This window comes from Tachysurus fulvidraco, chromosome 9 (assembly GCF_022655615.1).
Source record: "Tachysurus fulvidraco isolate hzauxx_2018 chromosome 9, HZAU_PFXX_2.0, whole genome shotgun sequence".
In the NCBI taxonomy this organism is placed as follows: domain Eukaryota; kingdom Metazoa; phylum Chordata; class Actinopteri; order Siluriformes; family Bagridae; genus Tachysurus; species Tachysurus fulvidraco.
Genome location: NC_062526.1, coordinates 909,274 through 922,762, shown reverse-complemented (window position 1 = coordinate 922,762; position 13,489 = coordinate 909,274). Strand labels below are relative to the sequence as shown.

The 13,489-nt window shown below is 44.7% G+C and overlaps 1 protein-coding gene across 5 annotated transcripts in view; it reads left to right on the top strand.

Moving 5' to 3' along the window:
• The first annotated feature begins 2,582 nt into the window (after positions 1–2,582).
• ap1b1 (adaptor related protein complex 1 subunit beta 1) overlaps positions 2,583–13,489 on the top strand; it is a 28,983-nt gene continuing 18,076 nt past the window's right edge. Inside the window, exons 1-12 of one of the 5 annotated variants that reach the window (XM_047818612.1) lie at positions 2,583–2,677; positions 5,825–5,885; positions 6,551–6,656; positions 7,199–7,334; positions 7,800–8,045; positions 8,648–8,838; positions 9,047–9,268; positions 9,623–9,743; positions 10,598–10,693; positions 11,363–11,478; positions 12,235–12,400; positions 12,533–12,631. In XM_047818612.1, coding sequence (XP_047674568.1) covers positions 5,849–5,885; positions 6,551–6,656; positions 7,199–7,334; positions 7,800–8,045; positions 8,648–8,838; positions 9,047–9,268; positions 9,623–9,743; positions 10,598–10,693; positions 11,363–11,478; positions 12,235–12,400; positions 12,533–12,631 — 1,536 coding nt within the window. In that variant the 5' untranslated portion in view covers positions 2,583–2,677; positions 5,825–5,848. Of the gene's footprint in view, positions 2,678–2,742; positions 3,057–5,824; positions 5,886–6,550; positions 6,657–7,198; positions 7,335–7,799; positions 8,046–8,647; positions 8,839–9,046; positions 9,269–9,622; positions 9,744–10,597; positions 10,694–11,362; positions 11,479–12,234; positions 12,401–12,532; positions 12,632–13,489 lie in introns of those variants that run through there. The other 4 variants (XM_047818610.1, XM_047818611.1, XM_047818613.1 and 1 more) reach the window with 4 other exon arrangements.

The window sequence follows — 13,489 nt, the reverse complement described above, 5'->3', positions numbered from 1 at the left end:
CCGTCCTTCTTGTTTCCATAGTAACGGCTTGTTCACAGGGACGCGTCCAGCTACGAACGCTATGCTGATAATACACAGATTTATAAAATTGTAGATTATTAATTCCTCTCTATTTGGTGACGGGACGAACTGCATACAGGATGTAACTATAAACTGATAAAAAGTGACGATCTGTTGTCGTTTAATACGTCATCATGTGGGATTTAGTGTAGTAGAAGAATAAAACACAGGGACATGAAGATGGAGGAAAATAACCGTGTATATAATTCATATAAAACCTGACTGTAGATGTAGGATGTCCAGATGTTACACAAAATAACAGTGTGGCCCAGTAAAAAGGCCCCAGCTGTGGGTTAGTACACACTTCTGTAGTCATCAGTACACTAGACTGCAGTTAGTGTGAATTATAGAGCTTTACATCTCAGTAAATAACGCCATGTTAATACACACGTGTTGGTGTTCAGTGTGTACAGTGTGTGTACAGTGTGTGTGTACAGTGTGTGTACAGTGTGTGTGTACAGTGTGTGTACAGTGTGTGTACAGTGTGTGAGATTAATGTGTGACATGAATAATGGTGATGTGTACAGTGTGTGTGTGTACAGTGTGTGTGTGTGTACAGTGTGTGTACAGTGTGTGAGATTAATGTGTGACATGAATAATGGTGATGTGTACAGTGTGTGTGTGTGTACAGTGTGTGTGTGTGTACAGTGTGTGTACAGTGTGTGAGATTAATGTGTGACATGAATAATGGTGATGTGTACAGTGTGTGTGTACATTGTGTATGTGTACAGTGAATGTACAGAGTGTATGTGTACAGAGTGTGTGCACTGTGTGTGTACAATGTGTGTACAGTGTGTGTGTACAGTGTGTGTGTACAGTGTGTGTACAGTGTGTGTGTACAGTGTGTGAGATTAATGTGTGACATGAACGATGGTGATGTGTACAGTGTGTGTACAGTGTGTGTGTACAGTGTGTGTACAGTGTGTGTACATTGTGTATGTGTACAGTGTGTGTACAGTGTGTATGTGTGTGTGTACATTGTGTATGTGTACAGTGTGTGTACAGTGTGTGTACAGTGTGTGTGCACTGTGTGTGTACAGTGTGTGTACAGTGTGTGTGTATAGTGTGTGTGCAGTGTGTGTGCAGTGTGTGTGTACAGTGTGTGTGTACAGAGTGTGTGCACTGTGTGTACAGTGTGTGTGTACAGTGTGTGTGTGTACAGAGTGTGTACAGTGTGTGTATAGTGTGTGTGCAGTGTGTGTGTACAGAGTGTGTGCACTGTGTGTACAGTGTGTGTGTACAGTGTGTGTGTGTTCAGAGTGTGTGCACTGTGTGTGTACAGTGTATGTGTACAGTGTGTGTACAGTGTGTGTACAGAGTGTGTGCACTGTGTGTGTACAGTGTGTGTACAGTGTGTGTACAGTGTGTGAGATTAATGTGTGACATGAATGATGGTGATGTGTACAGTGTGTGTACAGTGTGTGTGTACAGTGTGTATGTGTACAGAGTGTGTGCACTGTGTGTGTACAGTGTGTGAGATTAATGTGTGACATGAACGATGGTGATGTGTACAGTGTGTGTACAGTGTGTGTACAGTGTGTGTGTACAGTGTGTGTACAGTGTGTGTGCATGTACAGTGTGTATGTGTTCAGAGTGTGTGCACTGTGTGTGTACAGTGTGTGTACAGTGTGTGTGTGTACAGTGTGTATGTGTACAGAGTGTGTGCACTGTGTGTGTACAGTGTGCGTGTACAGTGTGTGTGTACAGTGTTTGTGTACAGTGTGTGTGTGTACAGTGTGTATGTGTACAGAGTGTGTGTACAGTGTGTGTGTACAGAGTGTGTGTACAGTGTGCGTACAGTGTGTGTACAGTGTGTGTGTACAGTGTGTGTGTACAGTGTGTGTGTGTACAGTGTGTGTTTACTTTGTAGTACAGTGTGTGTGTGTGTGTGTGTGTGTGTACAGAGTGTGTACAGTGTGTGTTTACTATGTAGTACAGTGTGTGTGTACAGTGTGTGTTTACTATGTAGTACAGTGTGTGTGTGTACAGAGTGTGTTTACTATGTGGTACAGTGTTTGTACAGTGTGTGTACAGAGTGTGTGCACTGTGTGTGTACAGTGTATGTGTACAGTGTGTGTGTACAGTGTGTGTGTACAGTGTGTGTACAGTGTATGTGTACAGTGTGTGTGTACAGTGTGTGAGATTAATGTGTGACATGAATGATGGTGATGTGTACAGTGTGTATGTGTACAGTGTGTGCACAGTGTGTGTTTACTATGTAGTACAGTGTGTGTACAGTGTGTGTGTGTGTACAGTGTGTGTGCACTGTGTGTGTACAGTGTGTGTGAGATTAATGTGTGACATGAATGATTGTGATGTATACAGTGTGTGTGTGTACAGAGTGTGTGTACTGTGTGTGTACAGTGTGTGTGTACAGTGTGTGTGAGATTAATGTGTGACATGAATGATGGTGATGTGTACAGTGTGTGTGTGTGTGTGTGTGTGTGTGTGTGTGTGTGTGTGTGTGTGTGTGTGTGTGTGTGTGTGTGTGTGTGTGTGTGTGTGTGTGTGTGTGTGTGTGTACAGAGTGTGTGCACTATGTAGTACGCTAGTGGGCGCAGTGGAGCAGAAGCTTGACTCATATGATCACAGTAAGAGGAACAGAAAGGCCACTCAGGTAAGCGCTCTGCGAGGATGAGCTCTTCTTTTACTCTTATTTCTGCTGTACTTCGGTGTATCAGCTCTAAATTTAGCTTCTCCGGTGTTTTGTTCGTCTGTGTGGCAGCGCAGGAGGATTAACGGCTTAAATAGCTCTAAATCTCCGGCTAAACAAGGTCATGTCACTGGCGTTAGCTTTAGCGAGCTGACGGAGTCCCAAACGCCCCCGTGCTCCCTACACATGCGCACTTCCCCTAGTGAGTGCACTGTCACGTGCTGCCTGAACCAAGTGCACTCCTTAGTGCAGGACGCGACGTTTAACACTCGGCCCTTAAGCGTCGTTTAGCTTCAATCAAATTAACAAACAGGCAAAAATGGAGTGGGCAAGTCAGTTATGTGTGAGTATTTAAACACGTATTAAAGTATTTAAACACGTTTTTATCACGTGTAGTTTGTGTTTATGATTTTATTTTAGGTTTTTGGCTGAATGTTTACATGTAACCTAGCGGACTTGCTAGCTTAGCATTGAGCCACTGCGCTAGCATGAGCTTATTATTATTATTATTATTGTTATTGTAAATAAAAATGTAAATGCTCTTATTGTAAATGTAAATAAAACTAACTAGTGTTAGGTATTAGTTAGATAAATGACCAAGGAAGCTAAACCAGCTAGTTTAAAGCTAGTTGTTTGGTGTTTGTAAAGCTAGTTGTGTGGTGAGGTGTTTGTAAAGCTAGTTGTGTGGTGAGGTGTTTGTAAAGCTTGTCATGAGGTGTTTGTAAAGCTAGTTGTGTGGTGAGGTGTTTGTAAAGCTAGTTGTGTGGTGAGGTGTTTGTAAAGCTTGTCATGAGGTGTTTGTAAAGCTAGTTGTGTGGTGTGTGTAAAGCTAGTTGTGTCGTGAGGTGTGTGTAAAGCTAGTTGTGTGGTGTGTGTAAAGCTAGTCGTGTGGTGTGTGTAAAGCTAGTCGTGAGGTGTGTGTAAAGCTAGTCGTGAGGTGTGTGTAAAGCTAGTCGTGAGGTGTGTGTAAAGCTAGTCGTGTGGTGTGTGTAAAGCTAGTCGTGTGGTGTGTGTAAAGCTAGTCGTGAGGTGTTTGTAAAGCTAGTCGTGAGGTGTGTGTAAAGCTAGTTGTGTCGTGAGGTGTGTGTAAAGCTAGTTGTGTCGTGAGGTGTGTGTAAAGCTAGTTGTGTCGTGAGGTGTGTGTAAAGCTAGTTGTGTCGTGAGGTGTGTGTAAAGCTAGTTGTGTCGTGAGGTGTGTGTAAAGCTAGTTGTGTGGTCTGGTGTGTGTAAAGCTAGTTGTGTCGTGAGGTGTGTGTAAAGCTAGTTGTGTGGTCTGGTGTGTGTAAAGCTAGTTGTGTGGTCTGGTGTTTAAAGCTGTCATTGTGGAGCTAGTTAGCTTTTAAAGTAACTGTGAATGTGTATGACTTGTCACTTTATATTAATTAAGTGTTTGTAAGTGTTAAACACAAAAAGTGTGACTATTAATCTGTGGTTATTGACACAGATTTATAATGTAATAAACTTTTGTAATGCAGTTTTATTAAATCCACACTAACACACCGTGCGGGTCAGACGTACTCATTAGTACAGAAGTATATTAATACTGACGAGGACACTTTAGTTTAAGGTTTTTATGGATTTTTATTTAATCTTCTACATTTGACATTTTAAAATAAAGTTTATTTGTCAATTTTTTCAGTCTACAGTGCATTTATCACCCTGAAGTTAATTATTGTCCTACATCAGCATGTCCCTGAGCAGTTTATTCTTCACATACAACGGATATTTAATGACATTTTAAGTCCAGTAAAGATTGAGATGTCGTGATATTTCAGGGTAACGAGTGTGTACGTGTTCTCAGCGTCGTCCTGGTTTAATAGACACTGCAGCACAGGCAGCTCTTCTGTAATGAATAATACATAAAGCTTCCTGAGTTTCTCTGCTGTAACTGATCTCTAAAGCGGCTTCACCGCAACCAACAGGAGCCTTTCGGCCGTCATACGGCAGCGTGGGGCAGTTTGTTTATAGTAGCTGATATTAGAGAGACGTCGGGCATCAGTGTCTGTAGTAGAGCCTCCTAATAGAGGACACATGGTTTAACACTGTGTTTGTGTGTTCTGTTGAACTGTTAAACCTTATTCATCGTCGCCATTATCAGTTAACCCAGGGCCACACCCACACCCACACATAAGCCACACCCAATGACAAACAAGAATAAGCCACGCCCATAAATTAAAGTGTGGAAACGTACATATGGTATAGTATAATATTAAATTTAAGCTGCTGTGTGTGTGTGTGTGTGTATAACACAATAAGTGGACTATGAGGATGACTGACAGGTAGTTTCCATCCTCGCTGCTTAAACATGTTCAGCTGTAAGATCTTAATTTTAACAATAGAAGAAGCTTAGAATTCCTTTAGCCGTGTTTGTTCTGTACAGCCGTGTACGTATACAAGGTACGCGTGTCGTATGAATCGTTATACCGTATGTAACCAATCAGCATGGAGCAGAGCTGCTAGCCCCGCCTCTTCCTCCCTCACCTTCCACCTGCCCAGAGTTAGTCATCGTATCATCAGGATGACAAAGAGGTTGTGTAATTGTTTACTCGTGTTCTCGCCGCGGTGCTCCGAGGAGCTCCGGTGTTTTCAGCTGCTTCTGTTTAAACAGCTGTATGTTTCTACTGTAGATGATGATGATGATGATCTTTGCTGAATTTATTTGTTGTAACTGTATTTGTTTTGCTCCACATTGTCACTTGCTTCCAGTGAGAGTGGGAAAAAAGTTGCATTTCAGAGCAGGATGTCAGACGTGTGATATTTAATTCCCCTGTTTTCTGTGTTTGGAAGACCTCTGATTCCTAAAGGTCCTGATGTTCAGGATTTAGGATGTGGATAACAGGAAACAGAGCAGGAGGGGGGGGGGGTGGTGTTGAGGAGTGTGTGCGATATTTCAGCTGAATAAAGGGAAAAAATCGTTTCGGGAGTGTCTTGTCCCCTTTAGCACGTCTCCGTCTGTCCCTCTGCAACAGGAGATCTCAGAGCTGACGGACACAGGGACAAGGAACTGCGAGCTTCCTTTATTTTTCATGAGCTTGCACTTCTGGTGTTTCCTGCTCTCCCTCCTTCTTTACGGACTCTCTCCTTCTGACCGCTTCTTTCATTTCTGTGCAGGAAAACAGAGGCTTAGGATCCAAGATGACTGACTCCAAATATTTCACCACCACCAAGAAAGGTAGGTTTGTGCTGGAACTCTTTTATCCGAGCTCCGTTTCGGCCGAGTTTAATAATGCAGGAGTGTCGAATACAGAAATGTTTGGGTTCAGCGTGGAGTTGTTTCTCTCACGACTTTTATCTCATCTCATTATCAGATTTGATGAACGCAGGATTGTGTTTAAGTTCACCGATGAAACTCTTTCACTTCATTATATTTATTGTTTGCTTATAAAAACTTTGGAAGGTTAGTTATATTTAAAAAGTGTTAGAATAAACATCCTTAAGCCTCTTAATTAGGACGGATAGCAGACTGACAGACACCGAGGCCACGCCTCCTTCACTGAGACTGACAGGCACCGAGGCCACGCCTCCTTCACTGAGACTGACAGGCACTGAGGCCACGCCTCCTTCTCAGTCATTTTCCAGCACAGATTTCCTGCTGTGTCTAGTGGGAGTGTTTGAGTTATTAGAGTAAACTGTTCACACTAGTCTGGTGAACTGAAGCCCCAGTTTTGTGTTTATACTTTCTCTCTCTCTCTCTCTCTCACACACACACACACCACACAAACTCTCACACACTCACAGAGTCAGACTGTGAGAAACTTTGAGTTTCACATAGAGATGGGAATATTCAGTGTACACATTAAGCTGATTGTGTGTGTGTGTGTGTGTGTGCTCTCCCAGGGGAGATCTTTGAGCTGAAGGCTGAGCTGAACAGTGATAAGAAGGAGAAGAAGAAGGAGGCGGTGAAGAAGGTGATCGCCTCCATGACAGTGGGTAAAGATGTCAGGTGAGTTAAACTGCTGCTGTGCATTAAACAGTCTGAAGTCAGACGAGTCCTCTTGTGTGTGTGTGTGTGTGTGTGTGTTCTGCAGTTATAAAGAGACATCTAGTGTGTGTGTGTGTGTGTGTTTAGGAAGAAAAGTGCTAAGATGCTGCACAAACACACACCATAAACATATTCTGGTTTACTCTTAAACCCGACAGGTGACATCTCTCACATCAGGTGTTTATGAGGTGTTCAGTACAACTTTATCCATACCGTGAACACTAATGTGTGTAACACAAGGGACTACAGCGTGTGTTTGGTATCCGCTGTCACAGTGTGTGTTATAGGAAACACTAGGGTTGTGTAACACATCCTGACATGAAGCCCAGTCACTGGGTTTATGATGGTGTGTGTTTTTTATTCGGTTCATTTTGTATTACAGCTGAGAGTGTTTTATATTCACTCCGGTCAGATAAGCGAGAGTCAGTGAGCGTAGGTGCCGTCGTCCTGCCCTAAACCTCACCGTGACTCGGTTTGGCCTCGGTCTTTGTGTCTCTGTACAGCGCTCTGTTTCCTGACGTGGTGAACTGCATGCAGACAGACAACCTGGAGCTGAAGAAGCTGGTCTACTTGTACCTGATGAACTACGCCAAGAGCCAGCCCGACATGGCCATCATGGCCGTCAACACCTTCGTCAAGGTCCGAACAAGTCACACAGAACACACCGGATTTCTTCACAAAACGTCATTGAGAAATCACATGAATACTAACTGTCTGTCCTACAGCAGTGTGTGATCATGTCACCATGTGGTCACTGCAGAAGTCTAATGTACTAAATGACACTTAACACAGAAACATTCGTATAGTCACCCGATTAAGACTGCTAATGACATCACAAGAAAAATGTCAGCTTTCTGTATCCTATAGTAATAAAATCTGATATTTATTTCTCTCAGGTTGGCAGTCTGATAGCTGAGCTCATATTTATTAATCATTATTAATGTGGTGAACGTTAACACGCACTGTTCAGAGTTGCAGAAAAGAAATGTAACAGGAAGTGAAGTAGCCTATGGACGTAGGCACATTTCCCCTGGATCGCCACCAGAGGGCAGCAGATTAAAGCGCTTTTTTTTTTCTTTTCTTTTCTTTTTTTTTACTCCACAGGACTGCGAGGACCCGAACCCTCTGATCCGAGCTCTGGCTGTTCGCACCATGGGCTGCATACGTGTGGATAAGATCACCGAGTATCTGTGCGAACCCCTGCGCAAGTGTCTGAAGGACGAGGATCCCTACGTGAGGAAGACCGCGGCCGTGTGCGTGGCTAAACTCCACGACATCAACGCACAGCTGGTGGAGGATCAGGGCTTCCTGGACACGCTGAAGGACCTGATCTCCGACTCCAACCCCATGGTGAGGCACCTCCACCCCTGACCTCACTCACACCATCAGCAGCAGTCACTGTAGGCGCTGACAACGTTAAAGCTGCATTTAAACCTGTTTATTACTTAATTACAGGATTAATTATAGATCTTTCATCGTCTTCCTCGTTACGATCGTGTATAAGGTTTAGATTAAAGAGTTATAAACAAGTCATAAAGAGTTAAAATGTTTTTGCAGATTCACTGACTTCTGCTTTCTGATCAATTTTTCGTCTCAACGACCTTCGTGTTTTATTGTCCGCTACATTAAAGTATTGGCACCCATCAAAACAAAGGTGTTGTGTGTCTCAGGAAAATAATTACAGAGATATATATATTTTTTAAGCTCTCGTCCACCTTCATTAGTTGTGAAGAAAGTGTGATTTAGAGCACAGGGATCACTAATCACTACTGTTCCCAGGAACTGATCACTAATAATCACCATAGTTAATCCTCTCTCTCTCTCTCTCTCTCTCTCTCTCTCTCTGTGTCTCTGTGTGTGTGTCTCTCTCTCTCTCTCTCTCTCTCTCTCTCTCTCTCTCTCTCTCTCTCTCTCTCTCTCTCTCTCTGTGTCTCTCTCCCCCCTCCCCTCAGGTGGTAGCGAATGCTGTAGCCGCTCTGTCAGAGATCGCCGAGTCACACCCCAATAGTAACCTGCTGGACCTGAACCCTCAGACCATCAACAAGCTGCTGACGGCCCTGAACGAGTGCACCGAGTGGGGACAGATCTTCATCCTGGACTGTCTGGCTAACTACACACCGCGCGACGACCGCGAGTCCCAGAGGTCAGAGGTCACGGCTGGGTCACACCTCCGAATTAACACACACAATATTGATTAAACTCCACCAAACAAACATGTAGCTAAAGCTCTCTTATTGCAGCGTACGAATAACAGATTCAGATGTTTCTCCTTGCCTCAGATTTATCTGCACAATCGGTTCCTTCTGCCTCCACATTTATACGTCCTGTATGACTTTGTCCTTGTATCGCAGTATCTGTGAGAGAGTGACCCCTCGGCTGTCTCACGCTAACTCCGCCGTGGTCCTGTCTGCTGTCAAAGTGCTTATGAAGTTTATGGAGATGCTTCCTAAAGACCTGGACTATTACGGGACTCTGCTGAAGAAACTGGCTCCTCCTCTGGTCACTCTGCTCTCAGCAGAACCCGAGCTGCAGTATGTGGCTCTGAGGAACATCAACCTCATTGTCCAGAAACGGTGCGTGGTCCAGAATGTGCATGAGCTGCTTTATTATTCATACTGTTAAACCTGCTGGTCTTAGTTTTTATTACAACACACACACACACACACACACACACACACACACACACACGATATTAGATGATTTCCAGTTTATCTTGTTAATTATCAAACACTAGATTTTTGATGTTTATATAATTTATTAATCACATATTTATGACATCATCAGTAAGTTCTCATTGTTCCCCTCAGCCCTTGTTGATAAGAGCGAGAACGTTAAGTAAACCAGTAAGACATGTGTTTGTGTGTGGAGTCGGGATGAGACCAGCTGTGCTCCAGTGTCTGACTCCATCAGGCTGTGTTTCTCTTAAGGCCTGAGGTCCTGAAGCACGAGATGAAGGTGTTCTTTGTCAAATATAACGACCCAATATACGTCAAGCTGGAGAAGCTGGACATCATGATCCGCCTGGCCTCTCAGGCCAACATCGCACAGGTGAGCATCTCTCTCACACACACACACACACGCGCACACACACACACATGCGCGCGCACACACGCGTGCGCACACACACATACACACACGCGCACACACACACACGCGCACACACATACATACACACACGCATAAATACATACATACACACACACACACATACATACACGCACGCACACACACACACACACACATACATACACGCACGCACACATACACACATACATACACATACACACACACATACACACACACATACACACACATACATACACACATACATACACATACACACATGCACACACACATACATACACACACACACATACATACACACATGCACACACGCACACACCTGTACACACACACGCATACATACACACACACACACGCATACATACACACACACACACACACATACATACACACACACACACACTCACATACATACACACACACGCACACATACATATACACACACACGCACACATACATATACATACACATACACACACACACATACACACACACACATACACACACACACATACACACACATACACACACACACACACCTGTACACACACACACGCATACATACACACACATACATGCACACACACATACACACGCGCGCGCACACACACATATACATATTCACACACACATACATACATACATGCACACACTCACTCACACACATACATACACGCACTCACTCACACACATGTATACATACACACACACACACACACACCATTAACATTACGTTTATTATGTTAATTAACATTAACATTAACATCCCATCATGTGCTGTCATCACCATAGCTACCATTTCTTCTGTTGTACTCTAGGTACTGGCCGAGCTGAAGGAATACGCCACAGAAGTGGACGTGGATTTCGTACGCAAAGCCGTCCGTGCCATCGGCCGCTGTGCCATCAAAGTGGAGGTGAGCTGACATTTTGAGATAAACAAGCAGCTACATTGACCTTTTAGCTCGCTTCAGCCTTATTTGTGTAGTGATTATCAATAGTAAACATGAAAGTAAATACAGGAAGGAGTAAGTCGAACCCATCCCATTACACAACCACACCTGATGCAGATCCTCACCGTGATGCAGCTTGAACAGTGCGTCTGAGTGGAAGTGAAGAGGCCTCATGCTGATTATCTAACGATGTTTGTCCCAGTGTTCGGTTCTCATTTTTTTCTGGAGATAAAATGAGAAATAAGTCTTGTGTCATTGTCACAGTGACAGTAATCAAAGGTTGTGTATGTTTAATATCGAACAATAAGCTCTACAAATCAATCAGTAAAAACAAAATGTATGTAAAGTTTCCAATCAGCTGGAGGCTTCTGATTGGCTGAAATAAAAACTGCAGTCGTTTTAAATTAGTTTGGTCACCCTGCCTTTGATGGATGGGTTAAAGGGGCTATTGTTGTGTCGCCTGACTGGGGTAGAACATGAAAACTTGTTAACTGGTACATCAGAGATAAAGTTCAGGTTTCTGTAATTCTAGGGTGAGTGTGTGTGTATGTGTGTGAGTGTGTGTGTGTGCGTGTGTGTGAGACTTTCTGCCTGGCCTTCCATGTATTGATGCATTAACGCTGTGTGTTTCAGCAATCAGCCGAGCGCTGCGTCAGCACCCTGCTGGACCTCATTCAGACCAAGGTCAACTACGTGGTGCAGGAAGCCATCGTGGTCATCAAGGATATTTTCCGCAAGTACCCTAACAAGTAGGTGTTCCTCTCAGTACCCGAACAAGTAGGTGTTCCTCTCAGTACCCTAACAAGTAGGTGTTCCTCTCAGTACCCGAACAAGTAGGGGGGCTCCTCTCAGTACCCTAACAAGTAGGGGGGCTCCTCTCAGTACCCTAACAAGTAGGGGGGCTCCTCTCAGTACCCTAACAAGTAGGGGGGCTCCTCTCAGTACCCGAACAAGTAGGTGTTCCTCTCAGTACCCTAACAAGTAGGTGTTCCTCTCAGTACCCGAACAAGTAGGGGGGCTCCTCTCAGTACCCTAACAAGTAGGGGGGCTCCTCTCAGTACCCTAACAAGTAGGGGGGCTCCTCTCAGTACCCTAACAAGTAGGGGGGCTCCTCTCAGTACCCTAACAAGTAGGGGGGCTCCTCTCAGTACCCTAACAAGTAGGGGGGCTCCTCTCAGTACCCTAACAAGTAGGGGGGCTCCTCTCAGTACCCTAACAAGTAGGGGGGCTCCTCTCAGTACCCTAACAAGTAGGGGGGCTCCTCTCAGTACCCTAACAAGTAGGGGGGCTCCTCTCAGTACCCTAACAAGTAGGGGGGCTCCTCTCAGTACCCTAACAAGTAGGGGGGCTCCTCTCAGTACCCTAACAAGTAGGGGGGCTCCTCTCAGTACCCTAACAAGTAGGGGGGCTCCTCTCAGTACCCTAACAAGTAGGGGGGCTCCTCTCAGTACCCTAACAAGTAGGGGGGCTCCTCTCAGTACCCTAACAAGTATGTGTGTGTGTAGGTACGAAAGTGTGATAGCCACCCTGTGTGAGAACCTGGACTCTCTGGATGAACCTGAGGCAAGGGCAGCGATGATCTGGATTGTTGGAGAATACGCTGAGAGGATCGACAACGCAGACGAGCTGCTGGAGAGCTTCCTGGAGGGGTTTCACGACGAGAGCACACAGGTAACACACACACACACACACAAACACACACATGCGCACACAGCAGGGACACGAGAGAATGAGCTTATGGTGTGTGTGTGTGTGTGTGTGTGTGTGTGTGTGTGTGTTCGTGTTCACGTTTACCTTCTACAGGTGCAGCTGCAGCTCCTCACCGCCATCGTCAAACTGTTCCTCAAGAAGCCCACTGAGACCCAAGAGCTTGTCCAGCAAGTGCTCAGCTTGGCCACACAGGTACACACACACACACACACACACACACACTGTCAGCTGTTTTGGTTGCTCTCTCCGTGTATTGTTTGTTTGTGTTTAAATGAACAGCAGCATTACATGACGGGTGATGCCTGACACCCACCCCACCGCACCACCCCCACCTCTCTATCTTTATTACCATGGAGATCAGGCTTAAGAGCAAACATCAAGTAGGCTGCACTAAGCAGATTATAAAGGAGATGAATTAAAGGAGTCCTCTGTGTTCTCGAAGGGGCTTTTAAAGGCGGTCGAGCGTAAACACTCTTCTACACCACGCCACTCAGAGCGCTTCACTCTGTCGCCGTTAGGACGCGGCGCATTAGAGGAGATTAAAACTGGGAAGGAAACGCATACACATGACCTCTGTGGGCCACACACACTCTTCATCAGTAATGCAGGTTCAATACGATACACACTGCTTTACCATCTCAATCACCCTCAGATACGGTCGTTTGTTCCTTTTACCCCGAGTCAAACGAGCACTAACGCTCCGTCAGGACGCCGTTCGTTTATCCATAATAACGTTTTAAAACATCTCCATAAACATGAACATCTTAAGCTCAGAGCTTCCGTGGGCTGTGGACGTGAATATAGAGAAGATTACGGTATTATTAAATGTTATGTTTGTTTATTTGGCTGCTGTAAAATATAACACGTGACTCTAAACTGACTTTTTGTAAGTTAAATAAACACCCGCTGATGTGCAATTAGAGGAAAATAATCAATAACTTCACCACCTTATCACACACACACACACACACACACACACACACACACACACACACACACACACACACTCACACACACATTTGTTCCTGAGCCTGACGTGGAGTGTGGAGA